We start from the raw sequence: 16,651 nt of genomic DNA, 5'->3' as shown, positions 1-16,651 counted from the left end.
TCCCCGCCCCCCCACGGGCCCGCCAGGGGGGGGGGGGGGGGGGGGCGGGGGGTGTCTGGGATCCTTCCCTCTTTAGTGCTTTCCCCTATCTCTTGAACCTCTACAGGGTACTTATTATCTTCCTCATACTTGCTCAATTTCTTGGTTTCACACTCGTTCGTCTCATCTTTTTTTTCTGCCTCTACTAGAGTTGTATTACTTGAGTTCTTCACTCCCCTCTTTATAGTTGCCATTGGGTTACAGTGTGTTGATTCTATTACATTGGGAGTTGGTTGATCTCAATGCTCAAGTATGTGATATTCCATTAGTGCTATTGACAAATCCTCGCGCACTCTTTTTTTTTCATATATCTGTCATATTTTGACACTCTACGATTGTTATATAATGCTTTACATGATCATGTAATGCTTGTTATATGTTATTTGTTATTCCATTGTGTTAATAAAACCTTTGGATCCAAAAAAAAAAAGAACTATACTTCCCTCAAGCTATCCTGCTGCCACTTTAATCTTTGCCCAGTCTTCTTCTGAGTTTGCGATCTTCCGTCCATCTTGATTGGCTGTACCAGTATGACTTATCTCCCACACATGCGCAGGAGTTTATTCATCCTGGCAGATGCCAACATTTTCAATTAGAAGATGAATGGGCAGGTAAGAATCATTTACTGCAGGAGAAACATAGTGGGGGGAATTTATGAATGTATTTGCAACAAAATTTTTAGTCGCAAAGACCAAAATCTCATGCTAACTATTTGCAAAGTTAAAACTCTGTTATGCGTTTTTTACGTGTTCTTGCAAAAAACTGTTTGGCACTCGCTACATGTTTTGGGACATTTTGCATAATTTCTTAACTGTGCAGTATGTGTCCAGCATTTGCATTAAATGACCTCAAAACTGTCACACTTTTCTTGAATTGCTCCTGAGCACTTCCTAAGGTAGCGCAAAGATAATTCAGCTTTAAAGGAGAACTATAAGGCGAGTGAAAATCACTCAGCCTCATAGCTCTAGCCGACCTAGACAATGAAACTGTCACAGTTTGGCTCAATAGATCGGGAAGTGAGCGAACACATACAGTCGCTTGCTCACTTCTCGATTCTGTCCCTGCAGAGAGCTGTGACTGTCACTCACGGCTCCCTGCAGGGATTCCCCCCTCCCCTGTCCGATCCTCTGGCGGAACGGACGGGGGCTTGTACAGCTGGCTCTGCCTCTAGACAGTCACTCTGTCACTCATACAGCTGGGTGGATCCAGACAGTAATGTCGGGATCCGTCCCGGCTGTGGCGTCTCCGTATACCGCGATACCTTCTGGAGGAGGGTGTGTGCTTATCCGAAAAGAGCTCAGCGTAGGTTTAAAAGGGTGCTTGTTTTTGGGGTCTCCTACTTTTGCTGGATTTTTGATCTGCTGGTGGTGAGTTTTGTGTGTATCCCCCACTCTTCCATTGACCCACTTCCCCAAGGGTATTCCTGGTCAGTGCTTGCTAGGTGCAGCTGTCATGGTGTCCGCACTTTTGTCAGTTAGGGGTACATCGTCCCCTCTCTGGTCCCAGCGCTAGGTTTGCCAATCTACGGCGTGACGTTTGGCATCATTGCTCCTGGCAAAGGCAGAAAAAGACGGGCAATGCCACAGCCCCCAAAATAAAGTGTAAAATCTCCACGCTATTCTTGTGGATAAAGGATAATAATGTGACGTAAAATACTTAAAACAGGTGCCCTTTACCCACATAACTCAAGTGCACCAATTATTAATCTTTTTTTTTTTTTTTTAAATCTTTTTAAACCATCATTATCAGCTATTTGGGACTTTTTGTTTATTGCATAGCTGATAAAGATTGTTAAAAAAATGGGTGTACTTAATTTATGTGGGTAACGGGCACTTGTCTTATTTATGTAATGGATATTTGTTTTTATGTACAATTTGACTCCTATTTAGCTTTACTGTTTTGGTCATTATTGTGGTGTTTTTTTAAATTAGTGAAGTGCTTTCAATGTCTTGTATTTGTTATTAATTGGGGCGCTGCGCATAAATCACTTATTGAATGCCACAGCCACCTAAAGAGGCTGGAGGGGTGCTTCTCGGCCATATTAGTACTCCGTTGGCTGTCTTGGTTCCTGCTCAGTAGAAGGTGCAGGTACCATCTTGGAGCATGCTCAGTACGGGCTTTGCATCGGCAGCCATCTTAAGTGGGAACACGTGCTGTGGAGCTGCTGTGTGTGTCGGATTTCAAACCCAATGGCTTCTGCGAGCAGGCTGTGTCATTTGGGTGCCAAGACAGCTGTGACAACGGAAGAGACCCTTGTTCAACCCTTGGTGCTGGCTGTGAGAAACCATGTGGTACCCTCGCTGTGGCTCATAAAAGGCACAAGGGCACTTGGGGAGGGGTTCAGAAGTAGCTAGCTGTTGAGCTGCTGTGGGGCAGGTGGGTTTTTTGCCTCCGTAGGGAGGAATTTGCAGCATCTGTCTGGGTTCATGGGTCAGCTATCTGCTATGATTGGTGCATCTAGTCATAATGGATTCAAGCGCAGTCCTCCTCCCCCTTTAGTCTGTCTTGGCAGTGGCAGCTTTTTGTTCTGCTGTCCTACAGACCCACCTTTGTGTGTGCTAGTAATCTGTGTGTCTCTACAAACACACAGGCATAGCAAGGCAAGTCATTCCCCTTCTCCAGGCTAGTAGATGCACAGCTGCTGGAGACTGTGCTGTTTCTTGTGAGCTTCTACTCAACAGGAAGTTCAGAGAAGTCGAGCTGAGAGTTGGAGCTGTTTAGAAATATGATTACTTTATGTGGTTGGACAAAAAATGTAGGAAATACTTTGCTGGGCAATGCATATTTGATGTAGGTTTATTGAAAAGTTTAACAGTTTAGTACTACCTTACGTTAGTGCTCTGCGGAGCCTGCTTGTAAGACATGTCTGGGCAGGAAGGTTCTGCACTCAAAACCTTCCTTGGACCCGTCTCAGACGAGTGCCTTTTGTCAGCCCCAGGCCTCTACCTCTAGGCCAGACACTGTTACCAATTCAAACGCAAGCCCTGGAATTGCAAGACAGGTGGCAAAGGAAGGGGCACCCTCAGTTGTGCGAGTGGCAAGATGTCTGTTGGCCTCTGCAGAGGTTTGGGAGCGGAAAATACAGAATATGTGGGTCCACTACACTGTTTCCAAGGGTTACAAACTGTAGTTTTCCATGTGTCCTGTCTGTTTCATGTCTCCCAATGTCCCTCTTTCTCCCCTGGGTTGGGAAGCTCTAGGTTGTACCTTACAGCATTTACCGACTTCAAAAGTCATCACCCATGTTCCCATAGAGGACCACTTCCTCAGCTTTTATTCCAATTCATTCATAGTGCCGAAGCCTAACAGGGAAGGCAGGGGGTTGCCTTATTCTAGAACTGAAGGTTCTGAATCAGTATCTGTGGGTTCGAACGTTCCGCCTGGCTCCTTTGGTCATTGCCTTTCTTCATCAGGGGGAAAATGATTGTGTCGTGGACATCAAGGATGCCTACCTGCATGTTCCTCGTTCTTCCCCATCAACATTTTCTATCATTTGAATAGCTTTGCGCTTTGGCCTTTCCATGGTACCCAGGGTCTTTACCAAGGTGTTGGCCCCCATCTTTGCACTGTTGAAGTCTCGGGGCAGGGTTCACATTTTAGGTTACCTGGATGATTTGCTCATGAAAGCTTGCTCCTCACAGACATGATGGGAGACTCTATCATTGTTCTGGAGCAGAGAATAATTTGTCTCTTCTTTCGATGAATCTCCTCCAGGGTCTACCCATTCAGGTGTCTAAGAGTGCCACGACAGTGACCTACATCAAACATCAAGGAGGAACCAGAAATCGAGCAGCGCGAAGGAAGGCAGATGAGTCTGCTTGAGCAGAAAGATATATGTTCCAGCCTTGTCCGCAATCCATATTCATATCCATAAGGAGTGAACAGTTGACAGGCGGACTATTTCTGCAGACAAACGTTGGATGCAAGGGAGATGTCTCCACCACAATGCTCTTCAGGAGATCTGCTGCTATTTGGGGATGCCGGATGTGGAACTCTTAGCATCTAATCTAAGCAACACAAAGTCTTTGCAGACGTAACACGCGTAGGGCAGAGTCTAGGAACAGTGCGTCTCTAGGATCTGTGACTCTAGCTGTTTGAAATAACATTCATTATTTAATCGTTTTTATGTGAATATATTTTAATCGTTCTGTTTTTATCTGCGGTGTGTACTATGTTTTTCATTGTATTCTTTGCAAGAGCTTTTACCGATATGGAGGATCACATCCAATTGCTAACCGAAAGTAACAGTTGTAATCCCACTGGCTGGAGGACGAAAGGGATTGGCTGCTTTGAGTGTTCTTATGGTCAGGTGAGACGCTTTCTTAAGAGTGCCATCACGAGGATTGGTTAGGGTTTCCCTTGGAAGGAATTAACATTAAAGCATTTGTGGCATAGTGGTGGAATCCCCCTGATAGTTGGAGACTTGTTAACTTGACAAATTGATTTGTTTCATTAAGCTATATTCACTTACCTGTTGGATTGAATAGGCGCATGTGTCTGTTATGCATTGAGTGATAGAGAGATGAATATATATAAAGAGAGAGAGAGAGAGAGATTTTTATCTGATCTATGCATTCTCTTGAAGATCATTCCTCATCTGCTCTGCAGGTTTGAGACACAATCAGTCCCACTGCTCCTGGTGGCTCCAAAAAGTGTGGCACCTGTTAGCGGATTCTTCATGGCCGTTTCCAGACTGCGTGGATCGTTTGTCTCAGGCTCTGTTGCATCTTGCTTATAGGTCGCTGGCTTTTATGGTTTGGCTGTTGAAGCCTGCTTCTTAAGGGATAGAGGTCTGTCAGACTTGGTCATTCCGACTTTCTTCCAGGCCAGAAAGTCCACCTCTTGTAAGGTCTACCATGGTACTTATAAGGTCTGTTTTGCTTTCACTTGAGCAGCGGAAATTCCATCCTCACTCTTACTCAGTGGGTTGGACTTTGGCTTTCCTCTAATCTGGTCTGGATCCGTGGCTTTTCTCTAATCTGGTCTGGATCCGCGGTTGTCCTTTACAGTCAAGGTTCAGATTTTGGCCAGCCATGCTTTTTCAAAAGACTCCTAGCTTCACCTTCTCTGATTAACCACTTCAAGACCAGGTGTTTAGACCCCCTTTCTGGCCAGGCCATTTTCCAGTATTCAGCGCTGTGGTACTTTGACTGACGTTTATTCTGTCATGCAACGCTGTACTGAAATTAATTTTATACCATTTTTTTGGGACACATAGAGCTTACTTTTGGTGATATTTAAACACCACTACGGGTTTTATTTTTTACCATAATTAGGAAAAATTACTGAAAATGTGTTTTTACATTGTTGGGAAACATTTATTACCCAGTTTTTTGGTAAAATATAAAAGTCGGGGTCAAGTCGGGTTATTAGACACCAAACATGCCAAGCTTTAAAATTGCACGCACCCGCTACATCGCAGAAAACTACCATACCCAAAATTGGCCATAGGCGACACTTTAAAAGCTTTTACCGCTCATCAGTTTAGTGTTATCAGTGATTGATGGCCCTGACTTATTGCTCTCACTCCGACGTTCGCGGCGATATGTAACATGTGCGGTGTAATGGGCGCAATCGTCTTTTTTTTGCACGTATGCTCCCCCGACACATGTTTGCACGCATTTTTTTTTAATTCTTTTTTATGTGTAACGTAAAACATTTTTTGGGGGGGGGACTTTCATTTTTTTTTCTTTTTTTTTTCCCACTAAACTTTATTGCTATCACATACGTGGGCTAATAAAACCCCCCTATGTGTTAGCCAAATATGTGACCGGTCCTCTTTATGGAGACATCAGGGATCTCCAAGACCCCTAATGCCACCTAGGACCCCCCAAAAGAAGCTGGCGAAGCACAGATCTGCTCCATCAGCTTCTGAAGCTGGAGAGTGACACAAGAATGCGGAAGTGATGTAATATACAACACTTCTGCATTCTTTCAGAGGAGAGGGGACCGGAGGGAGCTCGTGTAACAATCTCCCTCTGATCCCCTATGATACAGGCGCCATGCTGATCCCGGGCTCGCACCTGGCACAGCGGAGCCCGGGATCAGCGGCACACCGATCTTTACCCCATACAAGCGATCCGCCGGCTGTACAGCCGACGGATCGCTTGTATGTCAACAGGCATCGCTGCCATTTCCCGCTCGTGCGTGTCTGAGCGGACGTCTAAAGACACCCGCTCAGATCTAGAGAGCTCCCGGCCGGAGCTTTGTTTCTTGCATTACACAAGGTTAAGGTAGTTCTTAAACCACATGTTTCTTTTTTTCCCCTTAATTTGGTCTCCTCTTTCCACTTTAATGAGGACATTGTTCTTTCGCAAAGCCACCTGGCCTTCTGTTCACACATTCACTAAGTTCTGTTTAATGGCTGTTTGTGCCTCTGGTAATGTGAGTTTTGGCCAATAGGTGCTACAGGCTGCCATCTGAGTTGGATTCCCCTTCTGTGCTGTTGTAGGGCCTGTTAGTACTTGTTTTGCTGTTGCTCTCACCTCACTGCATTGCTTTTGGACATCCCAGTCACCTCTGAATTGCCTGTGTCCTGTATTGTATGATCAAGAAAATAGGATTTTTGTCTTGCCAGTAAAATCTGTTTCTTTGAGTAAAATACAAGACACATGTGATATGAGGTTCTTCACAGCTATGGCCAGTGTCCAATCTCCTGGTTGATGCCTTTTGTTATCCGGTCTTCTCTGAATTGTTTGTGTCCTGTACTGTACTCCAAGAAACAAATTTTACTGTAAAGTTAGAAATCCTACTTTGGTACATAACTTATGTATGGTTTACCTGATAACATGTTTCAGGCAGCTAACATTTTTACCTTTTTTTTTTTTTAAGATATGAAGAATGTAAAGAAAAGCTTGTGCCCTTCTTGAAGAAAGTTGGTTTCAATCCGAAAAAAGATATTCACTTTATGCCATGTTCAGGGCTCACTGGCGCCAATTTGAAAGATCCAGTAGATTGCTGTCCTTGGTATACGTAAGTAATCTTTATTATAGACTCTTATCGACGTGAGAATTGAGAGAGAGAAAATTTTCTATTCCCTATCGCAAACCCATAATGGTGTCCTCCCATTACAGCTAGGATTTATTCCCATTTTCTTCCCCAATGTTAAGAATCCATTTAGGGCACATGGTTTCATTATTAGGTGGCCAAGCAACGAAGTTGCAAAGAACACCTATTGTTTTTGTTCTGATTAATATTATTCCGCTGCTTTTTTGAAATGGCTAATAAGTGCAACGTTGGTCAAAAACTCATTGAAGTTTGTACAATTGTAGAGCCATATGCTCTGCAGACCTTATTGCAATATAATGGTCACATGATGTGGCAGCCATCTTGATTTTTACGACAACTATTCAGAAACCTTCTCCAGAACCGCTAAAGCTTTAGATGTACTAATTGCTGTGTGAGGTTATGCTGTGCTCTAGTGTCTCAGGTGTTCATTATAAGTATATTTGTCACATGGTTTTGCAGCCATATTGGATTGTGCAATATTCTGCAAAAAACTTAATCTCTGAAATCATTTAACAAAAAATTATTCAAAACTTTGCACATATGTCCAGGGCAACCTCTTCTACCACAATTGTAAAAACAGGTCCACTCCTAAAATCAATATGGCCGCTGCAAGCCAATGATTTTGAGATAGTGTTGTTGTTTTTATTATTAAGGCCTTTTATTCAAAAGCCTGTAATAAGCACACCGTTACTCAGAAATGTATGCAACTTGGCCCAATTGTAGAGTTCTATGCTGTGCCTAATCTTTTGCATCATAAAGGCCATAGGTCACATTCCCTGGCAGCAATTTTGTTTTAGGTAACAATATTCAGCTCCATATTCAAACATCTGTTTCTCAGAAACTGTAGCTAAAGCTACAGATGTACAAATTGCTGTGTAAAGTTATGCTGTGATCTACACTCAGAACTGATCACTACAAGTCAATTGATAACATAGTTTGACCGCCATATTGAATTGTGTAATATTCTACAACTATTCCTATTATTTTGATGCTCCATTTTTCAAATGCTAATTATAACCACACCATTATCAGTAACTGCTACGTGTGGGGTCGTCTATAGCAGCCCTGTTACTGGATTTAAGCGCAGCTTGCGAGTATTTCCCACAGGGGGCACATGTCACCGAGTGACTTGGTTGCTTTGTCACAGTACCTCTTCAGGCAGACATCGCCATTTTTCTGGTGAGAAGTGACCTGTCATGTGGAGTGTACCCTTGCTTTTATCCTATTGGGCCGTGGTAAGTAATGAACACCCTCCTTTCCCCCTTCTCCTATGTGGCCTGGTGTGGTCTGTTGGTACCCCTTTTCCCCTCTGTCCCCCATGTGCTGTGAGCAGTTGGCTTGCAGTGCGCTTATTTGTTAGTGTCTCTCCTTAGGTGGCCCCACCACTACCACTATACATCTACACAGCCTGTGTCTCACTGGCCACATGTCTGTCAGGGGCAGGCACTGGCAGCCATATTATGAATGGGCAAGTACTGTGTGCTCCCCAAAGAGTACTCTGTCCTCTTTGGGGAGCTTTTTGTTCTACACCCTTCCTGGTCTTCAACTCCTTCCTTGAGATTGAGGGCATTGTGGTGATCCTTATGGTTAAACTCGGCCCAGGCAGCTGTGATACTCCGACATGCCAGAGTACTGATGGATTCTTTGTGGGCTATCCCAGACTAGATTTTCAGACCCGTGGACCAATTTGCTTTCTAGCTTTGCGGTCACTGGCTTTCACAGCATAGCTGTCGAACCCCTGGTTCTGGCAGACAGAATGGTGATTCCTGTGATGTGAGCATTAGGTCTTGAATGGTACAGAGGTTTCCACAAAGGTCTACCATCGCACATAGACAGCATGCTTCAGTTGGTCCAAGAGAAGTATTTTTCACACTAGGAAATACTTACAACATCTGACTGTAAACAAGTCAGGAATCTTTGAATCAAAATTTGTACCTGACCTCTATACAGTCGGATGTGACAACATTTACACCTGAGTACCATTTGGGATACCTCCCAGCACTTAAGCTCTTATTCATGTCCGCTAGTTCCTTCATAAGCTCTGCGTAGGGGGTTACCCATGTAGTTCCTCCTGTGACTTTTTGAGTTGCATATGGTTCTTTTGTTGCCTTAGCCCCTTTAACCTAGACTCCCCTTTTCTACTTTTATGTATCGCTTGCTTGTTGTCATCTGGTCCCTAGGAGCCGATTGCTTACACCCACCTGTCCTCAAAGAATCAAGCTCTTTTATCGTGGAGTCATTGCTTTTTATTTTTAAGGACTCTAACTACTTGCTGTCTGCCTGTTGTAAATAAATGGTTAGACGGCAAGCTCCTTCCGGCGGGACGCCATAAATAAACATATATTTTTTTTCTTCTGCTTGAGTGAGCCCCAGCAGAACACACTGACAGGTGTAAACGGCCGTTACATATACAAGCGTTTGGCGGCTCTGTAGCTGTCCATTTGCTTAGTACCCAGCAGTGTGTGCCCCGCGACGCAACCGCTAATGCTAGGCTCCGCTGTCCCCCCCTTGGCATAAAAATTGGAGGGAGGTCAGCCGTGTTCCATTTGTTGATCTCCTCTCCGATCTCTGAATGCGGAAGTGGTGTGTATTACCTCACTTCCACACTCAGCTGTCATTTCTCTGGCTGCTATAACCTGTGTTATCACAAGGGGATTATTAGTCCCCTATGTGAAAGCAATAACATAAAAGGAGAACTATGGGGTTAAGGCTTTTCCCCATAGTTCTCCTTAGGGTAACGGGAGCATACAAACTAGAGTCCTCCCGTCAACCTAGGCTCAGTATACCGCGAGCTACAGCTCGCGGTATACTGAGACGCTGCAGCTGAAGCGGATCCCGACAATTCTGTCTGGATCCGCGCAGCTGCGTGACTGACAGCTGGCTCTGCCTATCTAGAGGCAGAGCCAGCTGTACCCTCCCCCGTCCGTTGACTGGCAGAGGGGGGAATCCAGCCCTCTCATGTCACGGCAGAGAGCCGTGACAGGAACGAGAGGTGAGCGAACGCCGGTATGTGTTCGCTCACCTCCCGATCTACTAAGCCGACCTGTGACAGTCTCGTTGTCACAGGTCGGCTAGAACTATGAGTTGAGGGAAAAGCACTCACTTCATAGTTCTCTAAGTCAGTCGCATATAAAAAAAATTTTTTTTTAAAAACCCCCTAAAATGGTCCCCCACTCTCACGTATACGCACATATAAACATAAGTACTGATCACACTAAACTGATGAGCGGTACACGCTTTTAAGTTGTCGCCTCTGGGCAATTTTGGGTATTACCCAATTTTGGGCATGCGCAATTTTAAGGCTTGACATGTTTGTCTATTTACCAGACCTGACCCCATCTTTTATATTTTACCAAAAAATTGGGTAATAAATGTTTCAAAACTTAATATAGGGGAAAGTGTTTTTTTTTCCAAAATCTTCGCTAATTTTACCTTGATATAGTAAAAAATAAAAACCACAGTAGTGATTGAATACCACCAAAGTAAGGTTTTTCTGTCACCAAAATATGGTATAAAAATCATTTCAGTACAGCGTTGCATGAACCTCATAGTACCGCAGCACTGGATACTGAAAATATACCAAGTAATTACAGACCTCTAAGCATAACTTCTATAGTCTGGAAGCTACTTGAGTTTGATAATTGACCACATAGATGAGTTTTTGCTAGAAAACATACAGTATCTCACAGAAGTGAGTACACCCCTCACATTTTTATAAATATTTTATTATACGAGTTCATGTGATGACATATGAAATAACACTTTGCTACAATGTAAAGTAGTGAGTGTACAGCTTGTATATTAGTATACATTTGCTGTCCCCTCAAAATAACTCGACGCACAGTCTAAACGGCTGGCAACAAAAGTGAGTTCACCCCTAAGTGAAAATGTAAGTTAAGGTCTATAGCAGGGGTCTCAAACTCAAATAACCTGGGGGCCACTTCTTCCATGGGGGGCCCAATGAGAAGAGAGGGAGAGGAGAGAGAGCCGGGGGAGAGAGCATGCAGAGACAGATCCAGTGCCACTTAGTGCAGTGGCATGACACTAATGATCTTTTTCACTGTCTATATAGGTTGCATTCAGCCCACCACTGTAAAGAGGAGAATTCTTTCCACTGACCACCAATGCAGTGGGGGGGAATTCTTCCCACTGTGGGGGAGTCAATGATCAAGAAGGATCTGGGTGTTCTGGTAAACCGTAGGCCTAATAGCATGCAATGCCAAGCTGCACTTTCTAAAGCAAGCAGTAAAATACTTTCTTGTATTAAGTGGTGTAGAGAAAACATAATCTTACCCCCTAACAATACATTAGGAAGACCTCAGACCTCTGAAATATGCACTTCAGTTTTGGACACCATTTCCCAGTAATGATCTTGTGGAAGTACAGAGAAGGATAACTAAACTGATGAAAGGCATGGAAGACCATATCGGAGGAAAGATTAGCTGAAATGAATTTGTTCTCTAGTGAGAAGAGGGGATTAAGGGGGGTTCTGATCACCATGGATATTCACGGCCCTCTAAAAAAGTATGCAAAATCTTAGAGCACCCTAATCTACAATGTAAATACTGACACTTGGTTTCTCCAACATCCATATCGGACCCCCTCCCCCTTGCTAGCCTTTTTACATTAGAAGCCCCCTTTATATCAGAGCCCCCTCCTTTCAATCGCAGTTACCTCTTCTCATACTAGGAACACCCTTCTCGTCAAAGCTCCCTCCTTTCACACAATAGGGTCCCCCTCTTTCCTATCAGAAAAGACCCTTTCCCAGCCATCACAGTCTTCAATCTCCCCTTCCCATCAGAGTCTTGCCTTTACAGCAGGAGCCACAGCTGCAGCAATATTGCAGATGGTGGGAGGCAGAGCAGGCCTGGATGGTGGTCAACTTCCATCCTTTTCAGAATGGATCCTAGCTTCCCTGTATTAGCATATTTTGTGGTGCTGGGGGTGGAATGCCACATTTGTGCATGCCTGGTTTCTCTCCTCCCCACTGGGCGCTGCTCTGTGTCTGACACAAAAAATAAACTGTCATAGGAGGCCGAGCGGTGCGGGGGACGAGTAATGTGAGCGGCCAGGGTGTCACAAGAGGCAGGGCTCTCCAACCACACCGTCCCGCTCAGCCTCCTGTAACAGATCAGTAGAGCAGTGTGGGGGCAGAGCCACCAATCACAGGAGGCCGGGCCGGCGGTGCAGTGGAGCAGTCAGCTGACACAAGAGACGAAGCTCTCCTCCTGGCACTGTTCGCTCAGCCTCCTGTGACATCGAGTCAGGATAAAGAATGGGTACAGTCAGTCATCAATCAGTGATCGTTGACTGCTTGATAGACCCCCGTGTTCAACTAAATCATTCAAAATAATCCACAGTGTACTTATAAAACAAAATTAAATGTGCCACAAAAACAATCCCCATCGTAGGGTACTTGGATGATCTTCTCCTCAGCGAACAGTGGGCAAAAAGCCACATCAACCATTATTTATTAGATTATACAAACCCTGCAGATGGGTCCTGAGTCTCCTGAATGTGATGCTGGCACCTTCCTGTTTCTTGGAGTAATTGGGCTTTGTCTTGGACACTGTCCTTTTCAGGGTCTTCCTTCCAACCAAAATAGATCCGATCTCTCTGCTTCTATGCTAGTCAGCCAACCATTCACTATTGCACGAAGGTGCTGGCCTTGATGATGGCCTCCTTTTGCGTCAGTTTCTAATGCACCATTTCACTCCAGGCCATTGCCGCTTAGCATTGTGACTGCTTGGGACAATCGGGTACATTCTCTGGATCTCCATATTCATTTATCTGGCAAGGTTTGTCTTGGCGAGGTGGGTTTACAACCCTGTGCTGGAATCAAGGGAATCTTTCCTCCTAATAGTCAGGAATGTCAGGCTAGGGAGGACTCCTGGGGATCCTCTCGATTCAAACAACCTTATGATCAGAGGAATCTCCCTGGACACAGTGTGCAAGACTAAACCCAATTACTCCAAGCAACAGGAAGGTTCCAGCATCACATTCAGGAGACTCAGAACCGATCAACATCCTTGTTCTCAGGATGTTTGTTCCTTCAACGCTGGACTCCTCAGTTAATCAGTTAATGGGTAACCTGCCTAGGAGTCAGTCAGACAATGCCTCACCCGTGTCTTACATTAACCATCAGAAATGCACCAGAATCCGCACTACTGTCTACGGTGCACATCCCAGATCTGTAAAATTGACAGGTGGACTTTTTCAGTCATCAGCATCTGGACCCCAGAAAATGATCCCTTCACCCAGAGGTGTTTTAGGATCAGTCTCAGGTGGGAGACTCCAGACATGGACCTCCTGGTGTCCAGGTTCAACAACAAATGAAGTTTGTCGCTAAGACAAGTGATCTCTGGGTTTTTGCAGTGGTTGCTTTAGTGACTCCATAGGATTAGTTCAGCCTGATCTATGCTTTCCCTTAAAGGCTAACTATGGGGTTAAGTCTTTTCCCCATAGTTCTCAGGTTAACGGGAGGACACAAACTAGCGTCCTCCCGTCACCCTAGGCTCAGTATACCGCGAGCTGTAGCTCACGGTATACTGAGACGCCGCAGCTGAAGCGGATCCCGACAATTGTGCCGGGATCCGCCCAGCTGCGTGACTGACAGCTGGCTCTGCCTATCTAGAGGCAGAGCCAGCTGTACCCTCCCCCGTCCGTTCTGCCAGTCAGCGCTGGCGGATCGGAGTGGTGAGGGGGGAATCCAGCCGGTATGTGTTCGCTCGCCTCCCGATCTGCTGAGCCGACCTGTGACAGTCTCATTGTCACAGGTCGGCTAGAACTATGAGGTGAGTGAAAAACACTCACCTCATAGTTCTCCTTTAACTGACTAACTGACTTTTTGCCTGTACTCCTTCTCAGGGTTGATGGTGAGGGCATTCTGGTGATTCTCATTACTCCCAACTGCCCAAGGAGACTGTGGTACACAGATGCATACAAACTCTGGGCAGACTTTCCTGGGGAACTTCTGGATCGTCCAGACCTCCTGTCCTAAGGACCAACATTCCACCTATCTTATTGGTTGTTGGCTTTAACAGTTTGGCTGTTGAAGCCCTGGTCCTAAAGGATGAAGGCCTTTTCGGACACCATCTTCCTTACACTTCTGAAAGCTAGGAATTCAAACACCCACAAAGTCTATCCACTGCACCTGGAAGGCCTATTTCGCTTAGTGAGAAGCAATAAAGTTTCATCCCAGAATGTTCACCATGGGACTCATCTTGCCTTTCCTCCAGTTTGCCTAGACCAGCGTTTACCCTTAAGGGCCAAATGTCTGTCTTGATTCTTTTTACCAAAGCCACTTGCCTCACTCTCTAGAGAAGAACTTTTTAGGGGGTCACCCTTGTATGTACTTTAATGTCTTTGTGGGACCTCAGCTAGTCTGTGCCACAGAAGCCGCTCTTTGAACATGTTAGAGATATCCCTTATCCCTAATCACTCCCAGAGTGAGCTTTCTCATCGCCATCACTTCTGCCAGTGGTTCTGAATTGGCGGCCTTAACTGTTACATTACCTCTTTCTGGTTATTCATAAGGATTAGGTAGAGCTTCAGCCTAGGACCTTCTTCCCCCCCTAAGGTGTTCTCCACCTTCCACCTCAACCAGGACATGATCCTTATGTCCTCTCCTAAACATGCTACTTTCCACTGTTTGGACGTGGTTCAAGCTATTCATGTTTGTGTCCCTTCTGTAGCTTCCATCTGCAAGTCTGATTCCCTCTTCATCATTCCCCATATGAGGTAGCCAGGTTCATGCTCCACTTAGCAGATTTTGTGAACAACTCCAAGTTGAAGGGTAAAGTTCCCTCTTTTCTTGTAAAGGTTTATTGGAACATTGGTGCGTCTTGGGCCTTCCAGCATCAGACTTCAGTCTTGTGAATCTGCAAGGCTGCCACCTTGTCCTTTAAGCTTTTGCCAGGTCAGCGTTCAGGTCTCTGCAGATGAGGTTCTTCAGCGGGCCCTGTGACAGGTGGGTTCCTACTGTTATAGTGCCCTGTTTGGGTTTGTTGCTTTCACAGGCCTGTTAGTTATTGTTTGCCATGTTGCCTGCCTTATTGGACTGCTTTTGAACACCCATCCATAGCAGAATTAACTCCATGCCTTGTGAAATGTACAATGGATAAAATCTGATTTTTGTTTTGCCCTAATCTATTTCTTGAAGTACAACACAAGACCCTCCTCTTGTTTTCAGTAATTCACTCTTGTACTGCTTTCTATAAAACTGAGGCGGGCTCAGACTGGGAGTAGTTATACAGGGCTGTCATAACTGCTTTGATTTGATACGGTCTATTACCTGAAGATAACTGGATAACCCATCTGTTCCAGAATTTACTCCCCGTGTCCTGTGATGTACTCCAAAAAAACTGATTTTACAGGTAAGACCAAAAATCCAGATTTCTCTTGCATCCTTTGAAGAGATTTAAGATCAGGAACCAGAGTTATTGCACCACCTAAAGGACACTAGGCACAAAACAAAAAAACAGCCTAGGACTGGCCTCTGCTGGTGGCCAACTCCCCACCTGCTGACCAGCCTCCATTTTTTTGACTTTGGTCAGGAGTAAGAACATACAAATCTTTCCTAGGATTCTTTTTTTTCCCTGCAGTTTTTAGTGGATGTTCAAGCAAGATCCGGCTGGATGTTACTAGATTCTTGTAGTCTTCCCCAGCCTGGCCATCAAGTCCTTGCAGACTCTTGCCACGGCAGGGTTGGCTGTGACTACCCCAGACTGCTGGAGTGACCTGTAGGAGAATTCCTTGTGATCTGCATACGACTGGGTGTCCAGGCTGCCCAGTCAAAGTACCTCACACAGGCAGGCGGCGCCTGGACTACGTTCAGGTGGCAATCTGCATTCTCCTGAAGTGCCCTGATTGTCCGGAGGCGTGCTGGTGTGCAGCTACCTAATTTCGCATCTGGTGGTGATGTCGTGCTCAATTAGTGTTCTTCTTTCTGTAGTGGTCTTCTTTCTGCCTCCGCTCTGGCGGCAAGTATGGTGGCTGGGGGGATCAGTCGGCTATCAGTCTGGACACTGGGGATTTGTGCAGTGCTGCACGCTGGCACATGGCTCTGTATCCCCCTTACAGTTTCTCATGTTTGGGAAGGACTGTTTGGAGCGCCGTATGTGTGTGTATGACTGCGGTGCTCAGGGCTTTGCACCCCATCTGCATATTTTCTTGGAGACGTGCGGCCTATTCACGCGGCCCACTAATTGATGGCGGCTCGTTGCCCAGTGGAGGGACTCCCTGGCGTTCACGTGGCGAGCCACTTTTCAATTGTGGGGCTTGGGCCCGGGGAGGCGAGGCTGCCCTCTTTGTTTTGGGTGGTAGCCCTTGGTGAGGTTGTATCACTTCCTCCCATGCACTGAGGTGGTGGATCCTTCTCTCAGCGGGCTGGAAGGCCCTCTTCTACGTGATGGTTGACCCCCACCTCTGTTTCTCAGCCTGGGGTGTCACCTTCAGGTGTTTGTGGACCGTTGGGTGTCTTGCATTTCGCACACTTGGGTGTGCAAACTGGTATCCTGGGTAAACAAAATAGTTTGTGTACTGTCTGGGGAATAGAATCCCCCCCCCCCCCCCCAAACCCTTTTTTTTTCCCCCCGCGCCGGCA

At 45.6% G+C, this 16,651-nt stretch overlaps 1 protein-coding gene across 1 annotated transcript in view; it reads left to right on the top strand.

The window, feature by feature from the left end:
* The window catches only part of LOC108800068 (eukaryotic peptide chain release factor GTP-binding subunit ERF3A), a 219,248-nt gene that overhangs the window by 115,317 nt on the left and 87,280 nt on the right, over positions 1 to 16,651 (top strand). Inside the window, exon 13 of the mRNA XM_018572010.1 lies at positions 6,871 to 7,011. Coding sequence (XP_018427512.1) covers positions 6,871 to 7,011 — 141 coding nt within the window. The remainder of the gene's footprint in view (positions 1 to 6,870; positions 7,012 to 16,651) is intronic.

This window comes from Nanorana parkeri, unplaced genomic scaffold, assembly GCF_000935625.1.
Source record: "Nanorana parkeri isolate BGI_ZX_2015 unplaced genomic scaffold, ASM93562v1 scaffold1899, whole genome shotgun sequence".
Taxonomy (NCBI): Eukaryota; Metazoa; Chordata; class Amphibia; order Anura; family Dicroglossidae; genus Nanorana; species Nanorana parkeri.
Note: the sequence above shows the minus strand (reverse complement) of the source record. Positions and strands in the feature narration are given on the sequence as shown.